Source organism: Rhagoletis zephyria, unplaced genomic scaffold (assembly GCF_001687245.7).
Source record: "Rhagoletis zephyria isolate East Lansing unplaced genomic scaffold, Rhagoletis_zephyria_1.1 Rzeph_scaffold_00093, whole genome shotgun sequence".
Lineage (NCBI taxonomy): Eukaryota > Metazoa > Arthropoda > Insecta > Diptera > Tephritidae > Rhagoletis > Rhagoletis zephyria.
The window spans coordinates 361,674-388,785 of record NW_016157177.1 but is presented as its reverse complement, the minus strand read 5'-3'; the positions used below and the strand labels follow the sequence as shown (position 1 = coordinate 388,785).

At 37.5% G+C, this 27,112-nt stretch overlaps 1 protein-coding gene across 10 annotated transcripts; it reads right to left on the bottom strand.

Moving 5' to 3' along the window:
* Nucleotides 1-1,042: 1,042 nt before the first annotated feature.
* Srrm234 (Serine-arginine repetitive matrix 2/3/4) lies at nt 1,043-27,112 on the bottom strand. Of its 10 annotated transcripts, none has more exons than XM_017631599.1 (10): nt 26,477-27,112; nt 24,898-24,999; nt 21,501-21,866; nt 20,093-20,155; nt 12,025-12,169; nt 9,159-9,220; nt 3,547-7,767; nt 3,332-3,466; nt 2,363-2,461; nt 1,043-1,384 (listed from the first exon to the last, which is right to left on the bottom strand). In XM_017631599.1, the coding sequence occupies exons 1-10, from the start codon at nt 26,716-26,718 to the stop codon at nt 1,237-1,239; spliced, it is 5,583 nt and encodes a 1,860-aa protein (XP_017487088.1). In that variant the 5' UTR covers nt 26,719-27,112; the 3' UTR covers nt 1,043-1,236. The 10 variants fall into 10 exon arrangements, with proteins under 10 accessions (XP_017487088.1, XP_017487042.1, XP_017487094.1 ...); XM_017631553.1 differs by lacking the exons at nt 24,898-24,999; nt 26,477-27,112 and adding an exon at nt 22,007-23,565 and having other exon boundaries at nt 3,547-4,760; nt 4,791-7,767; XM_017631605.1 differs by lacking the exons at nt 24,898-24,999; nt 26,477-27,112 and adding an exon at nt 22,007-23,564 and having other exon boundaries at nt 3,547-3,782; nt 5,136-7,767.

Sequence of the window (27,112 nt, the reverse complement as noted above, 5' to 3'; positions counted from 1 at the left end):
GAAGTTTTTGCGATCTACACGTGCGGGATCTCGCATGCGCCGTCACGCAAGCGAGATTTTCCAGCACGTGAAGACAGCCAGTAAGCAACAAGAATTTTGAAATATTAGGATGCTGCCACACAAGTTAGATTAAAATATCTATACTTCTTATGGTGAAATGAAATATTGCGAGATTCAAACTATTAACAATACCAGGGTTCAAATCGCAATATTCCTGATCGAGTGATTACCCGAATAAAATTGCAGCTGTTTTCCCCATAATACAATTTAATTTGAAGAAGCACACTAGCTGCCGAATGCCGTGATCTCAAAATCACTTTTGGATTCCACTTACGTTCGATGTCGCTGCCGCGATTTGGGCCCAGATTTTTTAAACTAAATTTTCGCCTCTATTGCGAGTTTTGACTAGCAGTAGGTAAACGACTGTTAGTCGATTATTGATTATTCGTGGTATTTTCAAAGTCGTTTTCTCGTTCAATAAGTGCGTGTGAATAGTTTATAGTCGCTCATCCTTCTACAAACAAACAGTTGTAGAAAAATAAGCGATAAAGTCACTATCCACAGTCGCGTTTTGAACGAGAAATCGACATTCACAATACCATGGAAAAGCGATAATCGAATTACGAGTCGTTTATCTACTACTAGTCGACACTCGCAATAGGGGTGACAGTCGTTTGTGACCAGTTAGGTACAAGAAATAACCATATAATTTTACGCCAAAAGTTACACTGAAATAAATCGCGCTATGGTTACATTTTGCAACAAGTAATGTATTTTTTCAATATTATACGATTTTTTTCTGTTATACATTTCATTTACAATTGATGGACTTATTGCTAAATTAGAAATCAACTTACATACGTGTTAAACTAAAATGGATTTACTTTTTTATCTAAGATTTTGGTATTATAATTAATGTTATTGTAATTTTATATTATAATTATCAATAAAACAAAACAAATTTTTTTAAACTATAACAAAGCATTTGCACATCATGACTAGTAGCATTTACTTTAGGTTCATATATATTTATGTGTTTTAATTATATGTATGTATATATATGCGATAATTTTTTAAATTAAAATGACTAGAATGCTTGAATAGGACTAGAAATAACACTCCTGCTTGGCGCTTGCGTTTCTTCTACCATACATGTCAATGTGATTGCTATCAACCATCTGAGTCGAACTCTTATGTGATGTTTTGTAAAACTTGTATAAGTTTCTTCTTTAAACCTCAAAATGCCGTCGATGGACTACGGTTGCTGCGCGTGGGGGAACGTGAAGGGGAATGTGGCGAACTTCCGCGACTGTAACAGCTCGAACAAAAGCTGGAGGCATCCGATGGTGTTTTGTGGTGATAAGGAATCGGACGTTTGCGTGCGCTAAACAATGAAATAAAATTGTTTAATTGAAACGATTTTATTTTACTATTGAATTTGGAATAATAAATTTGGATATAAAAAAACGAAGTAAAAAAATGGTAAAACAAATTAAACTTACCGAACTTAAAGTGTTATACATAAATAGGGGTATAAGTTCAATCATCTAAAGGAAACGAATGATCATTAAATTAAAAATTACACATAAATTAAAATGAATGCTGTAAAAATAAACTTACCAAAAACGCTATAAAAAAATACAAAGAAAATCATATCTGAGCATAATCAATTTAAAAAATAAAAGTTTGTTTTTTATCAACACATTGCATTTACAAAATAATTATACATATCTTTATTTATGAATAGTAAAGTAAATAAGTAAACACACTAATAAGAAACTAGAATGCATGTAGAATAAGTATTATTGCATGAGAATACAGAAAATATGCAAAGAGTGTATATAAAAGGAAATCAAAAAATGGTGATAGTAAAAAGTGCAATGCGTTAAATAACTCGTAATAATAAACTCAGAACTAAGTTAACTTAAACGGTGATGGTATTAGAAGTGAATGGATCTAAACTTCTCGGGTTCACTATACATATGTATGTATATGTGTACTAGCAAATGCACTGCTCTGGCTTCCATTACTCAAATTAACAGCGTAATCGGGCAAATCATTATCTGAACGGAAATCGAAACGAATTTATGTACGTGAGCTAAATCATTGAAATAAAATAAAATTAATAGTTAAATTGTAAGTTTGTTTATTTATACATATATATTTATGCAGCCAAGCCTAACGCCTGCGGCGTTCGCGAGATGGTTCGTATCCTCTGCTACAAATGAAAATAAAGAAATGCAAAAAATATGTAATAAGAAGAAACTAAGAATAACAATGATAATAAAACATAATTAAATTAATGTGCAATACGGATTAAAATTGTTTAAGAAATTTGAGAAACACTTTTTTTGTTTAGTACCTCGTTATGCGACGTCGATCGAGAAAGCTGGGAGATCCACGACGTCGAGGAATTGATGGTGAACGGGAGCCAGTACGTGAGGAACCGGAAGTACCAGAGCTGCAATGAGGGTTTGTTTCGATGAGAGTTGATAATGAGACAAGTTTAAAAAAAATAATAATAATTAACATCCCAACCTTAACCTAAACACAGAAAGGGACGTAGGTCAGTTTTATGAAGCTTCCAAACAATAGAAGTTGGCGCAATGTGGAAAACGAACTTTTTTGGGACAAATACAAATATCTCATTAAATAACCCAAGGCACATTGAATAATAACTTCTGACAGAGAGAGGACCTTATTTACTCCCTTTTTTGTCCTCTCAATAGTTAGAGAACCGAGTACGGGATCGATTTCCAGTAAAATCTGACTGATTCTGACTAGTCCGGACTCGTACGGGATCGCAACTATGTTTAAAACTTTTTATAAAGTTCATTACATACTGTTTACAGGTTTAGACAAGAAACAGTTCAAAGCTTATATTTTTGAAGGTAATTTTAAATGTCAATGTAAACCTAATCCCACGAAATTATTTTTTCTGAATTAAAATACCGTTACATTTACTTCGCTAACTGTTCTCATTCTTGAGATATTAGATTTTGTCCCGAAAAAATCATTTTCCACACTGTGTGGCGTCAGCTATTAGAATAAAAAAGAAAACCTTTACATTCATTAATACATTTCGTTGACCAGACATTGAACTATTGACTATGGCATTTCTCTATTCGTCTACAAAACAACAGCTCTTGTACGATTTGGCATCACTCTGTAGCATTTGCTTTACATAATCTTCTAAGTTTGCAGCGATTAAAGACCCAAGGTCGAGTAAATTTTTTATCTACCGAATTTAAAGATTTTTCCCCATACATACATATATGCATGTGAAATGCCCAAGCTCAAAATTACACTTGCAAAAGAGAAAATCAATTACCTTGATGAACTCCGTGAACTACTTCGCGTCGAACAACTCGAATGCGAAGAATGTGAATGTGAGCGAGAACGTGAACTGCGATGGCTGTGGCTCCGAGTGCGGCTATGGCTGCGACTGCTCGACGACGAATAATGCCTGCAAGAACGAATATAAGGACACATTTTTAGTTTACTTTTATCCTCATTTTGCTGTTTCTACAACCAAAATGTACTTACGATGAACGTGATCGGCTAGTGGAATGCCGACGGCTTGTTCCTCCTCCTCCTCCACCAGCGCCGCTGCCGCCACCTCCACCATCTCGTCGTGGGCGACTACGGCTGCGGCTGCGACTACGCCTTGTACGACTACTACTACGACGTGCTGCACTCTCTGCTGCGGCCACAGTAGCTGTGGATACCTTGGATACGATTGTATCGACGAGTGTACTATCGGCTAGTGCCGCTACCAGAGGCTGTGAATCGTTAATTTTAAAAGGCTTTATTATAATTTTCGGTTTATTCGAATGTTGGTGGTGATGATGGTGGTGATGATAACTTAAACTAGAAGCTGCAGCAGCTACTGCCGCATTGTAGCCGTGATGATGACCCGCCACACTCACACCCAGCTCATGATGATGGTGACCACGTGCATGATGACCACCACCAGGACCACCACCACCGCCACCGCCGCCCGTCACTGCCGCCAATGAGGCGGCAATCAACAACTGATCAGATATGACCGAAGCATTGGAGCCATGCTGATGCTGATGCTGGTGTTGGTGCGAATGATGGTGGTGAGCATGATGGCTATTATTGGGTGTTAGTAGTAAGCTATTATTAGAGAAATTAGTTGAGGAGAATTGAGCATTTAGGTTAGCATTCAAGTTCATCGCACAGCGATGATGGTGTTCGCGACGACTAATTAGCATTGTGTTATTGTTCAAGCTGTTGATACCGCTGTTAAAGTGTTTACTCAATAACGGATTAAAGCCATGTGGAGCATGGGCTATCAGTGGTGGATTATTGTGATGGTGATGGTGATTGACGCGACTCAATGATTGGCGCATAAAAGTACCAGCGGCGGCGTTGCCCGGATTGTTAACTCCGCCATAATGGTTGTAGTTAGAGGGAGGACCGGAGGAAAGCGGCGCGTTAATAAGTGAAACACCACCACTAGGTGTATTGATTTTTACTCTGTGGTGTGATTTTCGCGGATGTAGAATAAGCGGTGGCGGTGGAGAACGACGCACGCCACGGCGCAGTGCCATTTGCTGACGACTGATAGTTGTATTTGCGTTTCGCGCGTTAATATTCGAATTTTCGCGAGCTGGTAATGTTGGACTTTTCGCCGCCTGACCATTTGCTGCACTTGGGGCTTTGCAATCGGCCTGCGGCGCGATGTCCGTACTCTCCTCTGGCGTTTGTGCTTTTGCTGTATCTACGTCTTTCTCCTTCTCTTTCTCTTTCTCTTTTTCTTTTTCTTTTTCTTTGTCGGCTTCTATTTTTGAGTTGTTTGCCGTTTCACTTTGAGTTCGCACCTCGTTTGCCATTTGTTCTTCAAGCGGCTGGGGGTAAATCGCTGCCATTGGCGGCGTCGTATCCCCACTACTCTCTGCTTCCTTTGCTTTGGTTACTGTGTGATTGTTATTGTTAGTACTATTGCTATTGTTTTTATGGTTATTATTACTGTTGTTATTTCTATTAGTATTCGAAGCTACTTCAACTACTGCGGCAGCCACATTGTTGGCCACAAGAAACTCGTTTAACGAATTTCGCATGCCGCCGTGTCTGTAGCGCTGCTGTTCATTGTTATTATTTTCACTTACTTCACTCGTAATGCTTCCTCCACCAGTGGCCATTTTCTCAATTGATTTCAATTTTTCCTTAGCTTTAGCGGCTATGTCCGTTTTCAGCTGTTCCAGCATTTCCAAGTCTTTAAGTTCTCGTCCACGTCTTATTTCCTGGAATTCATCGAGTGATGCAGCCACCTTTTCGGTGCGATCATCTGCATCGTTTTCATCCTCGCTCTGTCCTTGTAACCGCACTACTGGCCCTGACATTGGCTTAGTACGCTTGGAGGTGGACGCAGCACGACTTTCGCGTTCCCGTTTGTGTTCCCTGTTGCGTTTTTCCCGGCTGCGGGGACGACCGTTGCGGTCGACGCCACGCTGTCTTTCGCGCTCTAAATCTCGTTCACGTTCAGGTGCTCGCGCACGACTATTTTCGTCCGTGGCACGCTCTTTGTCTCGTCCACTACGCTCGCGAATTTCTTGATCGTTTGCCAACGGCTCTTCGGGCACATCACGCATCTTACGTGCATCTTGAGAGGATGCATCAACTTCGGTATCACGTTTTTTCGAATCTTGCGCGTGTGACACTGGTTTTTCCTTTTCCTTTTCTTTTTCTCTGCCTTTCCCTTTTTCCTTTGATTCGAGTATGTCGCGATAACGCTCAGGATTACGACGCGCCGGTGAGTAGCTTAGTTCCGAAGAGTTATGCGATTGTGAACGACGAAGTGGTACAGCTTCATCCTCTGCGCGCCTATTAGGCGGCGGAGAGGGTAAAGTTTTTGTACGCTTTTCTGTTGGTGTACGAGATTTGCTGCGCGCTAGAGATGCAGCGCTCTTTTTTGCTTTCACGGCTACAGGGGAGTGGGACGCTGATCGTCGATGGCGTGTGGGGGATAATTTGCGGGATGGCGCGCGTATTGCGCTAACAGTTCGGTCCTCAGATGTTCGTTGTTCAGAGCGCTTATCAGGCGCCATTCGATGTTGGCGCGAAGGTTGGTCCCTTTCTTTCATTTCACGAACTGAACGTGATTCTTCAGCTCGCAAATCGGGCGACTTACGACGCTCACGTGAACCCCTTCTGCGTTTTTCAACTTCTCGGTCAGCGCGCGATGTAGAGCGTCTAGTTGGAGATGATTTTTCGGGTGTTGCCGAACGTTTACTTCCTCGCGCAGTACGCGAGCCGGAACGCTGGCGGGAGTTGGAGCTTCTACGCTCACGTGAATGTTCCCTTTTGAATGCACGTTCACGCGACTTTTCCCTTACGAGTTCACGCTCACGCGAGTGTTCCCTTTTGAATTCACGCTCAGCTCGTGGAGGCGAGCGTCGTCGAACGGGTGAAGGTTTGCGCTCTCGCGATCGCGTCCTTTTTAATTCACGCTCACGCGACTTTTCCCTTATGAGTTCACGTTCGCGCGAGTGTTCCCTTTTGAATTCACGCTCAGCTCGTGGAGGCGAGCGTCGTCGAACGGGTGAAGGTTTGCGCTCTCGCGATCTCGTCTTTTTTAATTCACGCTCACGTGACTGTTCCCTTATGAATTCACGCTCACGCGACGGTTCTCTTTTGAATTCACGGTCAGCACGTGTAGGCGAGCGTCGTCGAACGGGTGAAATTTTGCGTTCTCTCGAACGCTCTCTGGCATATCGTTTTTCGTTTGGCGGCGGTCGCACATCCCTATTCGAATGTGATGACCGCACCGAAGACGAACGCTCACGCTTTACTGGTGATTTGCCATGACTTATCCGTGTTATATCCTTATTTGACTGCGATCTTCCTTTCTCAGTTCGACCGAGTACGCTGCTGGCTGCAGATGGTGATCGAGTGCGACTCGATAGCTTTGCAAGTTTTGCTGGCTCTACTGCATTCTTAAATGGATTCGCGCTCGATTTTATTTCACTCGTAGATGCGGGTACTGCAAGCAGCGGTGCATCAACTTTGAATGGATTGAATGGATTTTTTCGTGTGCTAGAATCAGATCGAGTCGGCGAGACAGAAGCAGCGACACCTTTTAGTGGTGGTACTGTTGGAGTAATGGTGCGCTTGCGTAATTTATCAACGGTAGAAGGGGAAGGCGAGCGCCTTCGCTTGCTATGCTGCGGAGATTTTGAACGTGATCGCGAACGACTCGTACGAGTGCGTGGAGCCCTATCATGGCGTGAGCGTGACGACGACGGTGCAGCACGCTCGTCGCGTGAAATAGAGCGGGATTGCTTACGCTTGCTATTTTGTCGTTTATTACGATCTCTAGACACTTCTCTGCGACGCTCACGTGAGTGTTCATCACGTTCACGTCGACTACGACGTTCGACATTGTCACGATGTCGTTCATTGGAATGCTCCCTACTTCGACTTTCTGCCGGTGAATTACGACGGTGCGAGGTTGACCGCGAACGACGACGCTGTATTGCACGTTCAAGCGAGCGACTGCGGAAGGGATTTCTTGTGGAAGATTTAGACACATTCCGCGAGGAGTTCCTTTCGTTTTTCCTTGATCTTTCTTCACGTTGCTTACGCTCGTCCCTAGAAGATCGTTCCGTAGAGCGGCGATCGAAAGGATTTTTGATTGCAGATTTTGATACGCTTCTTCGGCGTGAGTTACGCCTTTCGTCTCTTCTTGATGATCTTTCATCAGAACGCTTGCGGTTATGTCTAACTGTGCGTTCAGGTGATCTGCAATGGAAGATGGAAACATTTATACATATACATACTTTCTTTAAAGTGATGAGAAATGTGGGAATACAAGTTATTTCGAAAAGTCTGCCAAACTGAAGAGAAGCAAGAACGGAATGCTCGGTGGCTCTCTTGCAGTCAGAAGAATGCTAGGAAGCAGATTGGTATCAGTCAATGATTGTTAAGTCAATGATTGTACATTGGATGAATACGGGGCTATAGTCCGATCCATACTTTCATATGGAGTGCTGGTCTGGTGGTCAGTCCAAACAAAGGACTACGTTGTTAAAAAACTTAGCGGGGTTCAGAAGTCACTTCGCACAAAGTTCCCAAGCTGAAGTGACTGAATTCGATGGCTGTTTTTACAGACGATCATAGATAGAATGCGGGGCAGTGGCAGGGATTTTCATTGAGCAACTCAATTTGAAGCTTTCGTTTCACCTACCGGACCATGCAAGTGTTTCCAGGCGGAAATTTTGTAATTAAGAAGGCGGTAAAGTACATTAAAAAGTTGCATGAAGTCATTGCAAGAGCGAGGCTATAGCCGCTTCAGCAACCTATTCCTGAAGAATATCGCAGAGTGTAGCCATATATCTTGGGTTATACAAAAAGTATCCGCTGATTTTTGTCACTATGTGGTGTTGATGCCTATACATTTGGCAACACTTATCCGATTGCGTCAAACTGACGTACGTTTGAAAGGTGACATTTCAGGCTACATCGATGAAATAATGGAAATGGTTGAGCAAGACCGGCAGCATGCAAGCTGTCAGGAGATAGCGGAGGCACTAAATATCAACCACAGGAGCTTGGAATCACCTAACAAGAGTAGGCTACTCAAAGAAGCTCGAAAGAAACAAAGAAATTTGATTGACCAAATCGTTCCCTAGACAGTCGGGTCTACGTAACCGGAACGATCCAGATTTATATCCGGCAGAGGACTGCCACTCCATCAACACTCAGCAAAAACACTTTGGGGAATTTGTATGCTGTTACAAAAACAACAATAACATTGACCGAATCGCCTGCGGTGAAACGCAACCAAATATCACCATTTTTAAGGCGGCTGACTTGTATTTGTGTCGGTCTCTGCAAACCTCTCTTGATGGTAAAATAATATGTATTTGATTAAAACTGACCCAAAAATTCGCGGAGCCTTTGTATGACCCAATACATAGTTCGCGATTGATGTATTCGAAATGGTTAAAATTTCCTAATTGCTTGCCAATAGGGTGACAAATCGCTCGTAAATAATAAAACAAATTTTCTGTTGTCCACACGGAAAGAACAAATGCGTTTACCGCCACGTCTAATTGGCAATTAGGAGTCGTGTTTACTCAAATGGGTTTTCGTGAGTGAATGCACTAAATTCTATAAATCTTTATTCTTACCTTGAGCGCGACTTCTCTACTGAGCTGGTGCGTTCCTTCTTCTTCTTCTTATCACGTTTCTTCTGCATAAAGGAGAATTAGGAAGAAACAAGTATTTATTAGTATCTGTATCATTTGCATGAGTTTCAGAGCTACATATGTATTTGATCTAGTGTAAGAAATTGCTGAGTTTGTATTTAAATAGTTGTTTTTATTGCATGAATTAGAGAACTTAAAACTAAGAAGTTTTAAATTATCTCAGACAAATATTGTATATATAAATTTTTTTTAATTTTTCGTAGAATTCTTTGCACTTTTTTTTGCTGTGATGTGCACTGTCCGTTAATGTACATAACAGTGTGTTTGTTGTTATGTTAAGTTATGCTTTTTTTCGTGCATCATCGCAGTCGCTTGCCTTTTTGGCAACCTTAAGTTCTTTTTTTTTTATTGACATGGCATTCAGTTTTTATTTATCTTTTTTAGTTTCTATGCTAGGAGCTTAAGACAACAAAACGGACTAAATAAAAGTACTTACAAAACTACAAGAGAGCCTTGCGAAAGCTATCCTATTTAATGAAGCGCCAAGGGTTTTCAATAAACAAAAATTGTAAATTTCTTTTTTTCTTAATAATAAAATTTTTATGTTAATGTATACGAAACTAGAAAGTAGTATGTAGATGCAAATTTCGTATTTATTTAAATGGCGTAAAATTTAGAATAAATAAAATAATTGATGGTAAGTAAAAATTAAATTTAAAAACAAACTACAACCTTAATTTTCTATAAAATTAATCACAACAAAAAAAAAGAAGTTAATTATAAAATAATAAATTTTAAATCTGTGTTTAGAATGGGTTGTTTTTTTTTTAATCGAAATATTGAGTTTTTGCATTATGCCTAAGCTGCATTGAATGCCGGATTTCCAACTTGGCATCAAATGAAAAAACATTGTATGACAAAGTTGAACATTAAAAATTTAACCAGTCATTACGTCAATAAAAAGGGCCATTCAGTTCGTTTTCTCATCGACATTTTGCAAATAGAACAATTTTTCGTCGTTTGAACGCTTAGTGGAAATTCGGCACTACTTCTGTATAAAAAAATTTAAAATTTTCGATTGTAATAAATACAAGAATACGACACAATCTCTCATAATGGGAATTGGACTACAACCGAAAACTTCGTTCTAAGTGTCACTTGGAGATGGCTACATATACCTTTGATAACACAGAATTAGATGCAGACACTTTTATAATAACACTGACGTTAAATCGTATAACTTTTATTAAGTATTTTCTCTAAAAACAACAATACGTATATTTAAGAAATTTTATTATTTTAGAAATTTCTTTTAAATCTTTCAAATGGCTGAAACTTTACTCCTACAAGGATTACTACACGGTGATTTTAAAAATGAAATCGGTTTTTTGACTGGTTACCTATTTCGTAAAAAACCCGGGTTTTTAGAACCGGTTACCAATTTTGAGAAAAGCGAAGTGATCACGCACATTTTTTATTATGGTTATTTTAAAAATGAAATCGGTTTTTGTACCGGTTACCAATTTAGAAAAATCCGAATTCTTAGTACCGGTTACCAATTTCGTAAAAAGTGGAGTGGTACCGCCCAGTTTTTTTTTTTGCTTAAAACAAAATTTTATACTTTGCGTAAAATTTTCTCTATATAGATATTAGTTTAGTAATAATTGAAATATCGCAGTTTCCATTTTTTGTAAAATACTGCAATTAGACAGGTTTTCTTCTATGCCTCGGTTCAGACTATATAATAATAATAATAATAATAACATTTTGGCGCTTAATTTTTGATGGGGCTTCACCAATTTGTGTTGTGAGTCTCGGTTTTGTCGGACAAAGGTCCCACGAAGTGGTAGTGCGCACCTATAACAACTCAGCCATAGCGGCCGTAGCTAAATACGCCAATATTCAAATCTAAGTCAACTCACTGGGACTTTATAAGGGATATCACCTCTAAAGTTATAGTCCGTAATAGGAGAAGTTTAACCTGCCACAGTATCCAGAGCCAACACGGGTACTGTCTCCGGTAGCGTCCCAACAGGAATTGCTTGCTCAGGAGGATATAACACTCCTTCACTGGGAGCAATTGGACCTCGCTAAACGTATAGCGCGAATTCGACATAATGCTGATAGATGTATTTTTTCACACAACATTTTTACACAAAATTTCTTAGAAGGCTTTAACAAAAGTAATTTTTTTGAGAGAAAAATTTAAAACATGCTCAACACAATTGTAATGCAATTCTCAATCATTTCTGTGTATATGATAAAATAAGCAAAATAAAAATAAAAAAAAAATAAAAAATTATAATTTAAATAAAATCACTCTATAAATTATATATGAAAAGAAAGAAGATAAAATAATCGGATATGAAGCAATGACAAACTGTTTACCTTTTTATTTCGCAAGATTTTTATATTTTGTTTGTTTTGGTTTTTTGTTTGAAAACATTTAGGTTATAATGTCTTTTTTTTTGATTTTTGCTTTTCGTTCTTTTATATCGTAAGTATGTTTGTATATATCGTAGGAAAAAATAAGTAAGAGAAAAATTGCGTACTTTTAATCATTTGTAGTTTGGAAGAATGGAAAATTTAAAAATTCAAGTGAATTAGAATTAGAGAGAGTGCATGCGTTTCATTTAAATATAGATATACATATGTACATACATACAAATAAATCGTTGTTATTTTTATATAAAAAATTATGAAAGAAATTTTATACATATTTATTTTACGGTTTTTTTTTTCTCAATCTACACAAAGTGACTGTGGTTGTTAGGTTAATCGCACAATACAAGAGAGAGAAAGCCTTTTCGGTTTCTGTTTTTTTTCTTCCTTATTTGATTTGGCTTACCTTGTCCTTTTTGGCCCGTTTGCGTTGTTTCTTCAATTCATACTCCGAATCACTGCTGGGTTTCTCGTTGTCAGAGTCATGATCAGAGTCACCGCTATCGGATTCGCTTGCCTTACGTTTACGTGATTTCTTTTTCTTCGACTTACTGCAAGAAGAAATGGAAAAAATATAATTTATTTAGACTATGGCGAGCTTGAAATCGGACGAGTTGATTATAAAAAAAATTGCAAGCAGCTGAAACTTAATATCACACTTAAGTTTTCGAGGTTATCTTCATCATTATACATACGGTATAATTTTCAATGTTAGAAATTAAAGTAGTAAAAATGCTTGGGTAGTTTACTAGTTTGTGTTCAGTTCTGTAGTGAAATGAGATTCTTACCACTCAAGGTTATGGCTCAGTTTTCAAAAAGATGTTAAATTTTTTTTTTTTTTTTTGAAAATCGACTTCAAAAGGGGTCTTCACACCGAGCTTGATACTCAGTAGTTTTTCCCCATTTATTTTGCTTCTTTAAAAGTATTTTATAACCGGTTTACCGATTATCGAATTACCGTGGTGGCAAGCTTGATCATTTTTCTGGTAGTTTGTAATTCGCAATCAGCTGTTCGATATTTATTCAATTTAAAATCCACCCGCTGCCGAAAAGCACAACGCATATGATTAAATAAAATTCATTGAATTTGCTGTTACAAATAATTTTTTTTTTAATTAAAAAAAAAGCTACGAGTCATCTGTTGGTAAACACAATTTACTAGACTAATAAAAGTAAGCTGAAAACGATGTTCATATTTGATCAAATTACTGAGTAACAACTAGCGCTTAAGTAAAACTACCGAAATGGGTGTGAAGACCCCTAATGTATTTAACTTTAAAGGAGCGTTTACTATATAAGCTTTTGAGTTGAAACCGCTTTTCTTGATTTGAAATGCTTTTCTGTTCGTATGAGTTCTCGGAAGGGAGTTGCGATTGCACTCGAAAACGTTGTATTGTCACTAAAAATGCGAAACTTCATTCCAAGCTGGAGGACTTTCAACTCTAAGGTGACATTGAAAATGCACCCTGAAAACAAGTAATTTTTAAGCAAAAAACAAATCCGCCTTCAACTCTCATAAAAAAAATTAAGAGTACCGTTAATTTCTTCATGATCCAATGATCCGATCTAAACCAAATTAGTGTGGAGCCACCTCTGGTTTAAAAAAAGAATTATAAAAATTGGTTAACGTGATCCAAAGTTATGAGGTAACATACATAAAAAAATATTCCGACGAATTGATAACCTCTTTTTTTTGAAGGCGATTAATAAAACAAATTTTCTGGAGAAGTTGCGCCATTTAAAAAATGCCAGATGGAAACGAATTTAGTGGCAATTTTTGTTAATGTAATGGCACAGATATTTTTTAATGCCTAACTTTGTCAATATAATTTGTGTCATTTGATACCTAGTGAACAACCGGAATAAATAATATTTTTCCCTAAATTACTATCAAAACTCTCTCAATTTTACTTTTAAGTAATGCTGGATTTCCACTAGGGATTAAATGACAAAAATTATAGTGAAAAAGTCGGATATTAAAAAATATTCGTGCCATTCTGTAAAAAATAGTTATTAATTTTTCTGGCATTTTAATGTCGAGTGGAAATTCGGCTTAAGCAGGCAGGTTCTGCAATTCATTTACGTGTGAATTTGAACCAAAGCCGCTTTGATATCATGTTGACAGAGGTTGAAATTCACTCAGAAGTGAATTGCAAAAAAAGTGGATCTCTGGGTGTAAACTTTTCATTTTTATTTCTATAAAACTATGCTATAGCGTGTTCACGTTACCGTGTTTTGTAGCAGTTTAAGTTTAAACAACACAACAAAACACGAGATGCAACAATTATCAGCATAATTTGAGACAAAAATAAATAGATAAAAAAATTGGGGAAAAAAGAAAAAAAATAATTAAATGAGAAAGTGTCGGTGCCACAGGGCTTAAACCCATGACCAACAAGTTGGCAGTCGAACTCGCATCTATTTGGCTAGAGCCGCTGTTAGGAAAACATGGAAAAAATAGACTTCAATTCATTGTCTATGTCTTCGATTATTCACCGATATTTTGGCGGTTGCACAAAAATGTTGTCGTTTTGGGACCGGCTTTCAACGAAAACAAGTCGTTTTTATGTGTTTTTCGGGCGTAATTTTTTATGAGAAAACATATGTTTTATTCTTGTTTTATAGAATTAAAAGCAGAACGGGCTATAAAACTCGGTAATGTGAACATGCTATTATACAATTTCAATTTCTCAAATCAATAGACATCTTGAAAAACTACTCGAAAATTCGAATTTAAGTATAATTCAAAAACACTAGTAACACGCAATTGCGCAAAATTTAAGATGCTGAAATTTCATGCTGAAAATTCAAAATCTATTTTTATATGAAACATCCTCGTCAAAAAAAGTTCAAAAAATTTTATGGTAGTTTTTAGCCCCTCGAATTTTGCACTTTATTTGACAAACATTTTTTGAGTACTGAAGATCAAAAGAGGGCGCTATTCAAGTTGCCATATTTATCAATTTCAACTATAAAACAAAAAATCCTTTATTAGTACGAATTGCAGTAGTATCACGTCATCGACTGTTTACTAGTAAAAGTTTGTCTAGAAAAAATTCAGTAAAACTTAAGCTTTAATTTTCGCGGCTTCTCAAGCGTCAGCTAACGGGAGACCCAGGGAGTGTGCCAATCCAACTAGGTTGGTCCAGAGGGAGGGGCGTTAGTTGAGTGGGGTTTAGGAGGCATGCGAAAAGATATCTCGTATCATGTGGACACTCGTTGGTACTTCTCTGTCTCGTACACGTCTCGTGGTTGTGTGCCCAGAGAGTGCCTCTCTGTGAATGCCGTTTATGGGCTGTCTGTCTGCTGTCGGGTCCAGAGGTTGTTTTGTGAACCTCGTTCGTGTAGATGCCTTCTGACGTGCCTTTGCGAGGGCTCCGCTGAAAGCAGGTGTCGTGCGGGTGACCACGTTTGTGGCACCCTACTAGGAATTGCTAATAAAACATTGTATTGTGCTGCTTGACCGGTAGCATTTGAGCCTCGTCATGTAGGTGTTGCTGAGGACCTTGTTGCGGCTCTGTACTCTATTGACAATTGCGGTTGTATGTGCCGAGAAGGAGGGCAGACTATAGAAGGTAACTTCGAGTATTTTTCGGGTTATTCACCATCGAAATTTGGGTCGCCACCGACGTGAATTCCCAGCTGTAGTCTGATCTCCTTTGTCCAGGTGGTAAAAAGGGTTGCCGAGGATTTCGTTGGGGGAGGGTTAGGCCCTCTGTAGTGAAGAAGCGAGAACATTCAGAGTGGTAACCGTTTACTTTCGAGTACAAGTCATCAATTCCAGTCCTAGACGCCATTATCGGGCAGTCATTCGCATTAGAGATAATTAAAGACCCCCTCTCGTGGCTGAGGGAGCTTCTACCCCCTGCCCCCCTGTTTAAATATTTTCTTGGTTTGTTGTTTTTATCTCTAAAAATTACCGACGAATGTCGACTACTCAGATTATTCGCTGACCACCGTGTGATTCTCTGTGGGAGATAGGAAGCCTCTAACAAAAAAACCGGCTTCCCCGGTTTAAGCAGTGGGACCACTCTCCCCGTTTTCAAGATGTCCGGAACGATGATAGGGGCTATGGAAAGATTGAATACCTTGGTGAGATAATCTACTCCCGCATTTTTCCAGCATCAGTCGGGTCCCATGGCTTTGGAGGCTTTCGCCATCCCGATGGTCACCTGAACCTCACCGCTGATGAAAGAAAGAGGCGCACTGGAAGTTGGCAGTTGGTGCAGCCTTCTATTCACTCGACGTTTGGCTATGTCCACCAAAGGATGCAGCGTTAACTGCCGTCTAAAATAGCTCGCATATCACTCCGGCTCCGACGAAGCGCGGTCACCGAAAGAGATTTCCACTCTATCGTCGCGCTTCGTCGGGTTGGACAATGACCTCACGGTTGACCAAAGCTTGCTTATAGAAGAGGTGAAGTTGCAGGTCTTCAGATGCTCATCCCACTTTTTCCGCTTATGTACGTTCACAAGTTGCCCAATCTTTGCGTTGAAATCCCTAATGGAGTGATCTAGGACAGCCGCTTCAGCTGGAAAGTTCGGACGGGTTTCCATGATGCATCCAGCTGGGATGAAGCGGTCTACATCAGCTGTGATAGCCTTGCGGAACTTACGATCACCTACATGAACGTCGGTTGGTGTGGGAAGGTGCTTTCAGTAACTGCCGCGAAGCCGTGCCAATCAGCTATGCTAAAGTTGGCGGGGGTTCGGTGTTCTGCGGAAGCAAAGTCAGCAGGTTTATCGATCGAGATAACTATGGGCAGATGGTTCGATACTAAAATCAGCATAGGTCGCCACGTTATGCTTTTTATCAGACCAGCGCTTACTATTGTTATATTGCAGAATGTGGAATCGTATATCTGCTCAGTCAAGTGTATTCCTCTTATGATCATTCCAAATGCTTGAATGGCGAAGATCGTGGTGCGCGTTTTAGTCTCCAATTACCATACGGGTTTCACCTTTGAAGAGCGCACCGGGTGATATCATGCCGGGCATCTGATGGCAGGGAGTATGAAACGTTGAATATTTCGAGCTCGACATTGCCTGACCGGATGACAATGCCCTGATATTCTAGGATGGTATCCCTGTCTGCTTCGGTAAGACGATACAGCGCAATGTGGGGTGTTAATGAGGTGTGGTGCTGCCTGTCGGGAATTTGTTTTTTTTTGTAAACATGTACTATGTGTGTATGTATAAGTTATTTTTAAATACGAACATTTTTAAACGACAATCAAATATAAAGTATTCATTTTTACTACGCATTATTTCCCTCAGTGTAAGTTGCAAGGTCTTATCGAGCGTATTGTGTTAAAGACCGAAGCCCACCGTCAACGCACTGATTGGGACTTATCAGTGTGGCAAATCCACCATAGACCAGGTATTCACAATACGCCAAATCTTGGAAAAGATCCGCGTAAAAAGGATCGACACTCACCACCTATTTGTCGACTTCAAAGCCGCTTTCGATAGCACTAAAATGAGTTGCCTATGCGCCGCGATGTCTGAATTTCGCATTCCCGCGAAACTAATAAGGCTGTGCAAAATGGCGTTGAGCAATACCATCAGATCCGTCAGAATTGGGAAAGACCTCTCCGAGCTATTTCCGTCCAAACGGGGGTTTCAGACAGGGCGAATTCCTTTCATGTGATTTCTTTAATTTGATGTTGGAGAAGATAATAAGAGCTGCAGAACTGAACCGCTCAGAAATAATTTACTACACTACTGTTTAATCAGATTTGAATTAATCGTGATTAGCTGTAATTGGATTGAATTTAATCGAATTGACTAATTAATTAAAAAATCAATCGATTAGTGCCAACACTGGCAGCAGGTGTAGGTTTCTGGTCCAGGGTTTGACTCGCTACCAACATTGAGCAGAAGAATGCGTATCAGATGTTGCCCTATGGACGAAAATTCAAATGCTTTTAAACATTGTGGTTGCAACAATTTCGCATACTGAAAAAAAGTCCTCAAACCACTTTATAAGAAAAAAATTTGGTGAATGTATGAACGAAAAGTGGTTAAGGCTCGGTTACGGTAAGAGATATCAAAATCGCAATTGTTTCTTAATTTAGTTGACATACTGTATATCTCTGTAAGCTTTTGAAAAAAAGCACATGAGCGGAAAAAATGAGCTACCCCGCGGGAAAATCGAAGTAGTTTTGAACTATTGAATTCAACTGCACTATAGAGAAAATGGCAAAAAAAAAACGCCTAAACACGTAAACGTGATTTTGGGTCGTAGATTACGGATCTGTATACCATTTTTTTATGTCAGGTCATTTTCCAAGATATCTTCAGCTGCAAGGTGGAAAAATTTGATGCCTTTGTTAAAAAAACAAGCAAATAATACCACATTGGCTTTATTCCTATCATTTTTAACAACACTATGTGCTAAAAGTAAAGGCCTTGTATACAGATTTGATGCTTGCTTAGCACAATTTTATAAAAAAAAATTATTCGAAAAAAATTGTTATTCCCATTTTTGGTCACCTCAAAAAGAATTGTTCATCGAGTTAGAATACCTAATTTTACTCTTTGTACTTGCATGAAAGGTAATATGTGTAGTTCCCTACCAAATGCAAGTGAATAGTAACACTTCAACAAATTCACATCACGTCAAAAGTAATTCATACTTATTTAAATTTTGTATTGACTATAAAAATCATTTGTAAACTTGAGTGATGATCTCGATAGTTGTTTACCTTATTGTAAAATCTTCATATTTGGTTTGTCTTAAGGAAAAGAAAAATGAGAAAATATTTTCTTTTAATTCTTGGACAATTGGCTGGCATAAAAAAAATAATAATTAAAGTATTATCATATTGATCTAATGTATGTATATAGATGTTGGGAATTTTTTAACGTTTCAATTATTAGTTTCAGTTAAAAAATATGTAATTTTTACTCAGTTAGCTAAATCATTTAGTTTGGTTTAGTGTAATTGTATGAATGTACTATGCTATGCATTAATGTTATAAATGTTGTGGGTGTTGGCATGAACTTTAATTTTACGTATAAATAAGTGTGCAATGTTAATGAAAAATACATATATATAGTTGTGATGAATAAAATTGAGTAGTAAAAAGATATTTAGAACAAATTAATTGTATGTAGGTATGTCGATAGATGTTTCTAGATTTGTTTTGTCTGCATAATTAAAATGCACAAATAAGCCAGTTTCAAAACTGGGTAGAAAGCCATTAGTAAAAGTATAAACATAAAAATGGAGAATCAATAAACAGTCAATTAAAAATCTTTGTCTTAAGAATATTTGCTTTCAACGTTTTTGTTTTTTTTCTGATTTCTAACTATTCAAGTACAAGTGAAAATATGAAAATATGAAAGAACTAACATCTCGATTTACTTACCCATAATTACATTTTGCCGTGAAATTTGAAATCAAATTAATGTTAATTGGAAACAAAAGATTACATATTCTTGGAATGGCAGATTTGTTAGAAACATTATAAACGAACGAAATGTTTACTGTGCATCGCCATTATTATTATAATTTTTTTTTTAGTGAATTAGAAAATACACGAACAAATCGTCTGTATGTATCAGCTACTTATTTGTAGAAATATTTTTAAATTCGCATAAAAATTATTCAATAGTAGATTTTTTAGAAGTTTTAGTGCTGCGGATGATTTTTTTTTTTCAAAATGATAGAATGATGATGCTCCGTGCTAGTATTTTGTGGTATTGTCAGTGTTTGGCGGTGGAATTAAAATCAATCCGTACATACATACATAAGTATGTATGTATGTATGTAGGTACAAACACAACAACTTCACAGCTACATATGTACATATAAAAAAAAGGTATTTGTGCGTGGCAGAAATAAAAATATTTTCGCGATTTTTTTATTCTTCACGAGACTTTTTTAGTTATTACTATAAAATGTTTAATTTTATGCGTATGATTACTTTTCTACACTTTAAAAAGTTGCTGTATTTTGTAATATAAAGTTTTATTATTATGTTCATTTATGTATGGGCTATTTTGTTTTATCTTTTGTTTTCTTTTTTCTTTCTTTTTTGTTGTGATTCCTTCAAAAATTTGATTGTTTACCATTGAAAATATATATTTCATATATAAAAAATGCATAAAGAAAGGAGAGATAAAAAATGTTAAGCAATTGAGAGGAAGAAGAAGATTTTGTTTAACACTTTTTTATCAAAGAAAATTAAGTTAATTGTAAGAAATTTTTGTGTATTAAAAACAAATAGTAATTGCATAAAAATTGAACATTTAAAAAAAAAATAAAAATAAAAAAACTCAAGTAGTTCCTAAATAAAAATTCAACATAAAAAAAACTTGCGAGAAAGAAAAATGCTGAGTGCAAACCAACAACTATTCGATACATTAGTGGCACCCAGCGTATCACCATAATAAATGCAATAAAGTAAGTACATATATATATATATATATATATATTTATTTTTATTAAAGGGGGCGCAGGAAGCTCACCTTTCTTTTTTATGTTTCTTAGACTTTTTCTTCTTATCCCTTTTACGCTCAGGACTCGCGGAACTGTAAGTAAAAATAATTTTAATTTAGAAAGTTATACCGAAACCCTGTTCGTATAAATGAAGTATGTATGAGGCAAAAGGAATGTAGAAAGATGGATGGATTTATTGACAGTACAGAATCTAGCAAGAACGGGGAGATATACGGTAATCTTCTCGCAAAGGCTGTCAATTTTTTTCGGCTGTTGTTCGCCTAAGTCAGTAGAGTCACTCCAATGGGCAGCAGAGTTACTTTTACCATGGAAAGATTAAACAGTGTCAACGACGCATTGGAAGAACCCATTTTTGAACCCCTTCTTGTTCTTAGCATTGTGGAATTCGACCGAGTACTGGCGTCTGCACAAATAGTTGATGATCCACCGCTTCGTCCGCTCTGGAAAACTCGCTGTGTCGATGGCTTTCGAAAGGTCAAGCGGGACAAGGGCCATGTCGCTAATTTGTGCGGTGATGGCGTTCAGTCTTGTTGTTGTATTATGCGGATACATGCGGTATCCGGGTAAGTGACCTGCCACGGGCAGAGGCTCACTTCAGGTTGGGAAGGACAAGCGTTTCCATAAGACATACATATTTGCTATAGGAGATGATTCCACAATTTTTTCCAAATATCGATGATCAGGGAGAACAGTGACACCTTAAAGCCTAAAGCTTTAGAATATTTTACGTTGTTGAGAGCATCCTATATCTCTCTACCAGTAAAATACGGTAGCGTGTAACGTACCAGGAATTGATGTGCTTTATGTAGCATGCTCCGGTGCGCTTTATATCTCTCGGGATGTGCAGTAAACCGCCGGGTATTCCACTTGGGCAACAGGAGGGCATAAACTCATACCTGAGCAGATTAGATGCAGATGTGCCAAATGAGTGTCCGGCATGCGGAGAGACAACGAGACTCGAAACATCTCTTCGTATGCCCGGATAACCCCACACAACTAACGCCTCTGTGCATGCATATGTATATCCGACTCGAAAGTTTTAGGATAGCCTTACTAATTCCAGTTTTGAGGTCAACTAAGAAAGAACAACTAGCATTGAGAAACTGACAAATATATTTCAGCAATGCATAAACTTTAAAACTGTCTAATCTATCTCTTGTTATTTGTATGCAAAATACTAAAACGCGATTGAAATAGGGATAAAGAGTTCGCTGCCTTAGGAGTTATGTGCTACGTAATTGTTATTGTTACGAATCTTTTTTTTAAACGAATTTCAAGCCAATAGAAAAATAATTGAAGTTATTTGTAGAAACTTACTGACGCTTAAGGTTTAGTGGCTAAAGAATTACTAATAAAAATGCTTGAAATATGCAGCACTGGAAATGCACCATATCAAATTTTAAAACTAAAACTCACCTTTCACGCGTGCGCTTCTTCTTTTTCTTCTTCTCTGATTTTGATACATGCTCATGAGTTTCATTATCACTGCCGCCTTCGCTGCCACCACTGCCAGCAATGTCTTTTTCACGCGATGGCGTACGCACTAATGCATAACGTCGCTTATCTGCACGTTCCCTATCCTTATCTTTGCCTACTGCGGCGCTTTCGCGTTGCGCGTCGAGCTCCTTTTGTAGCGCCAGGCTTTTAGCTAAATCTTCCTTTGCTTTACGATCCGAATCGAAACTAGAGCCTTCAACAAAGTATTCAGAAATGTTGAAAGCTTCACGTAATTTAGCGTTCTTCTCTTGCTGTGCTTCAGCAATTTGATGCGTCTCACGAACACTGAAAGTAAAAGAAATGAAAGTCAAGTCAAGTAAAGTTTTTTGTGGTCAAGGGCAAAGAAAATATAAAACAATGCAGGGAAAATAAAGCAAAAACATTTAAAATATAGACAATCTTTTAGTAATTAAGTATGTATATACCTAACGACATGTCTAAGTTGCTGCTGGCGCAGACTAGTCGTATGCTGAAAGTGTGCGCCTAAAAGCGAATCTAACAGCGATATTCGCTGGCCGGATCCGGAACCAATGCCGGAATGTGGCATTAAACTCAGCAAATGTGGCATTGAAGTGGCAATATTGACATTAGTAGCTTGAGCTTTAAGTAGTTTTTTCAACAATTCTTCTACCATTAAAGCAGATTCGACTGCTATGGAAGATTGTTGTTTCAGATCCACAGCCGGCCGTTTGTTATTAGAAAATGTATGACTTTCGCAATTGTTGCTTTTCTGACGCTTCCGTTTTGCATGTGGGCTGGCGACGGTGGCAATGGCACATGCGCAATTGCAATGAACAGGCTGTGACGAAGTAGTGGCGGCTGTTGATGAGGCACAAAAGTGTGGAGCATATTTTGCCAGATGCTTTATAGGCATTTTCGTTTGTAGCTGCTGCTGACGTTTGTTGAATTTCATTTGTTGTTTATGCCATGGGTTTGTGTGCTTTGCCGGCTTGTTTTGCATTCTATTTTTATTCAATGTTGCAAGTGGTTTGAATTTCTTCGCTACTGCAGCATAATTGAGTTCACTCTCTGTTATCGTTTTGACAATTTCACGCGTATCATGTTGAAAATAGCGGCGCTCTTTGTGAACAGCGCGACGACGTGTCGTTGTGTTCGTGCAAGTGCTGGTGGTGCTGGAGACAGTGGCTACGGAGAGTGTATTGTCGGTCTCTCTTGCGGTCGCGGAAGTTGCGTTGGACTTTGTGGGTGGAACGGCAGTAGCGCGTTTTCGACGCTTGCGGCGCTTTTTTGGTTTCGGCATTTTGAAAACATCTGAAGTTACATCGTTATCGATCGGTGCCGTGTGAATGGTTGAGGAAAGCATATTTGGTATTTTTTTTTTGTTATGTATTTTAACAAAATATGTATGTTACTCTGTTTTTGTTTAATAGTTTAAAGTTATCAATTTTACTCTTGGTAAATTCAGTTTCATTGGTTTACACGATTAGTTTGTATACGAACATATAAATATTAATGCGTCTCCCACAATAAAAAACGTGGGGTCATATAAATATTAGTTTTCCGCTTCTACATAAAATTATTTTTTTCTTATTTCATAGTATAACTACATTAATGTTATGGAGGACATTGGATTATTTCTAGTATGAGGAGTTTCACATGTTTATTTTTTCTTAGTAATCAATATGAATTCCCAAGCGAAATATTTCTTGTCAGAATATTAAAATGATATTCATTAAACATGTATATATCACTTATATAATTTATATTTTCAGCGCGCACGCAGGAAGACATGGGATTATACTTAACTATCTTCGTTTTTGTTTATTTCTTAAATACTATCAATGCTTCAGCAAATTTTATAATTGTTATAAATATTTTGTTGTTTGATTTAGCAACATGGAAGACGTTGGATTATGCATAAAATACGAAATATAGCTTTAGATCCCTTTATAAGGGCATCCAACAGACGTTTGCTCTAAACTACGCGTATATTGGAATTTATTTTATTATTACTAATTTTATTATTTTTATTCGAGCGCAGTTAATTCATTTATTTTATTTATATTTTTTGTGGCAGAATTTTTATTTTCGCGTTATAATGAAATTTATTTTATTATTACTAACTTTTTTTATAATTTGAACGCGCGTACAAAGAATTTTATTATTTTTATTTCAGCGCAGTTAACACATTTATTTTATTTTATTTATTTTTTGTTGCAGAATTTTTATTTTCGCGCTATCTGGAGCCTAGTCGATATGGTACTAAACTCCTGACTAATTAACTTAAATAGTAATCACCTAAATGGAAGACTCTGTGATGAGTGATTTGTTGCATTAATTTGAAGTTTATAGCATTTCTTCTGAAGCTTTATAACTTCTTCTTACTTCGCTTTTCAAGCATATTCCATTTGTTTTTTTCCAAATTTACGTTAATCCTCTAATCCACTTAGTAACGGAGAAACCGCATAAATTTTCTAATACGCAGCTCCAATACCCACGCATTTTACTATGGAAATTTGTTAGTGGGGCTTTGTTGTAATGAATATCTTTCAAACGAATTTTTATTCAGGCCATCGTAAAAATAGGCAAGTAATTTTCATTGTCGGATTTTGCCACCGTCGCCAGTTAGTAGATAATTTTCGTCAAATTTCCAAATTGGTTGTTGGCACCAAAACATACTGCAGTTGGTTTTTTTTTATTTCCATGACGATGTATGTTATTGCGTTGATTATTGATTTTTCTCAAATTGCTAAAAATGGTTGCCACACATGCATATCCAGCCTTAATAAGAATCTTTTGTACAGCAGCAGCACTTTTATTATTTAAATTTACTTTAAAGTAATGCAATTAGCTTGCTTTTCAAATAATATTATTATATTTTATTTCTAATATGTTTGTATATTGATTTATTTGAAGTTAATTAAATATGCACAGCGTTTGGGTTGTGCAACCCTTGGAAGACTTGAGTTGACTAAACATCTCTGCAATCTGTGCAGAGTGCAAATGATTTGAGCTTAAAAATTACAGACATCCACCTTGCGTGGTGGTGGGTGGTGAGTAAGTAGGGCACAAAGTAGAGAGAACAATATCTTCGCTTGTGAGTTATACAGCATACAGCAGCTTTTGGGGTTGCAAATTGCATGCAATAACATCAGAACCAATATTACATATCAAAATTATATAATATGGTGTATAAAAACAATTAAAACTTTTTAAATACACTAACTAGCTTGTTTTGTTCTCTAAAGAAATTTAATTTTAAATTAATTTTTCGTTTTTTGTTTAGCAGTCGGACATAACGGAAAATAACCCTGCGTAGGAACTATACATAAACATATATATTAAATACACTTACGCTATTCTTCCGAATTCATCTTTAGGCAAATCACTTTTTCCTAGTCCCATTAATTTTTGGCGATATGAATCAACCTTAGTTTTTATTTCCTCCGGTGTGCGCCTGAAATAAATACAAGTTACAGTTAAAACAAGCAAAATTAGCGTCACAGCTAGAAATTAAAATTTTCTTGCGGCATACCGACCAAACAAAATTAAACCAAAAAGTTAGCAGCTGAAAATTTGTGAAAGATCGATATTTCTCTACTCAGATACCTAAATCTATACGTATTAATTGTAAGGGCTTATTTGTACTTTATTAAAAGTATATATCCTTTGCTTTCTGCTAAAATTTTATTTTTACTTTTAAGAAAATCTTTAATTTCTTTCCACCAAACAAGTTTGCAATATTTTAGTGGCTTCCTAGCGCTATGCAGATAGAGCGCACAAACTATTTTCAACTTGTTCACTCAGCGTGAAAATTATGTATGAAACAGGCGTAAAACCTTTATTCTTGTTCTCTTGCCACCCCAATATAAAGAAATGTTGAATAGTAAAGTCAAAACAGGACAGTGAAATTACATGAGGAACTGGGTAGAGAACACGCTAAATAAGCGATGCAATAACAATTGAAAAGATTTATTTTGGGTGGGGAACACGTTCACAATATTTCTTGTAAATGTTGATACATACTAAAATAAACATTAATTTCTGCAATGTATGCGATAAACGGATTCTACACTTAATATTTCTGGTTTTAATCCTACCCAGTAGTTAGTTTGAAGAGCTAAAAGGACTTTCACGGGGTTGCTGTTGTTGTTGTTGTTGTAGCGGCACTACTAAGCCTCGCCTATTTAGGTTCATTCTTCAATCCTTGTCGTCAAGCTCAATTATCGGTAGGCCCAGGAAACGAGCAGTTTCAATAGGGTCCCACCAAAGGTAGAGGAGTGTTAGTTGAGTGCGATTGGGCTGGCATGTGAAGAGATGGTTGGTGTCGTGCGGGAAGTCTCCACATGCCTGACACTAATTGGCGATATTGGGGTCGTTTGTACAGGTAGCTGTTGAGGCGGCTACAGTATCCATACAATAACTGGGCCAGGGTAACACAGGCCTCTCTTAGCAGTTGAAGTTCCGTTTCTGCCATCCAAGGGGTCTTCGTTTTTGTGTGTAGTGACACAAATTGAAGGGCTTTTACTTTCGGTATGCTTACTTTTATTTAAGGCTCATAAAAAATGTTTTATTCAAACTTGAAATGCATATTGAAATTTATTTGTAATGCTCAATAATATTCATACATGGGTACATTTGCGTAATAGGAAAAGCTCTCCTAGAAGCATGCAGGGAAGACCTTTTGCAGCCTTCTAAGCCTTTTATAATGAATTAACTAAAGAAGGCCTACTAAAAAATTTTATGAGTAGTTAGCACACTCATTATGTTTTTAGTTTTTTCCAATACCCAGTATGAGGTTTAACGGTTGAGAATGTAGATACGTGTTTAACAAATGGAACGATTTGAGACTTCCTTACCAGTTATCAAGTTTGAGTATGTTCAATCTTATATATTTAGAAGGTTTATTAGATTTCATTAAATTAACAACTTACCCTTGTTTCTCTAATATCTCTTCGAATTCAATGCATTTTACTTCAATTTTCCGTTTACGATCATGGTCCAATATTTCCTTGTTAGGAGGACGATTTAGAGAAGCATCTAGCTTTTTTATATCTTCCTCGGAACGATAATTTGAATTGTCTTTTTTGCCGGGTCGTACAAATGCCCAATTACGTTGTACGTGCCCATTGGTGCCAGACCCGCGTGGCGTTGTCAAACCAATGCCGTTGTACATTTCTATACTTTGTTAAATAGTTCAATTGAACGATGATCAATGTCCTTGTAAGCGACAGTGCTGCTGCAAAGATAATTCGCTGTGCTTGCTGAAATATGCAATCCCAACCTACCCTGTCCTATATATATATGAATGTATGTATATAATATTGGCAGGGCGGTGTGATACGCTGCAACAAATCGATGGAATTGGAAAATCACTCCATGGCAAAATTTGCCATATTTAACTTTCTTTACAAGCAAACACCTCGGTATTCTTAAAATACCGATGGAAATACGAAGCTTGTGCTTTTAATTTTCACTATTATTTTACAAGAGAAATTTTTGCAAATTCGCCGATAATCGCGTTCAATGGTTTTTTCTATTTGACAGCCATGTACATAGCCGCCATGACA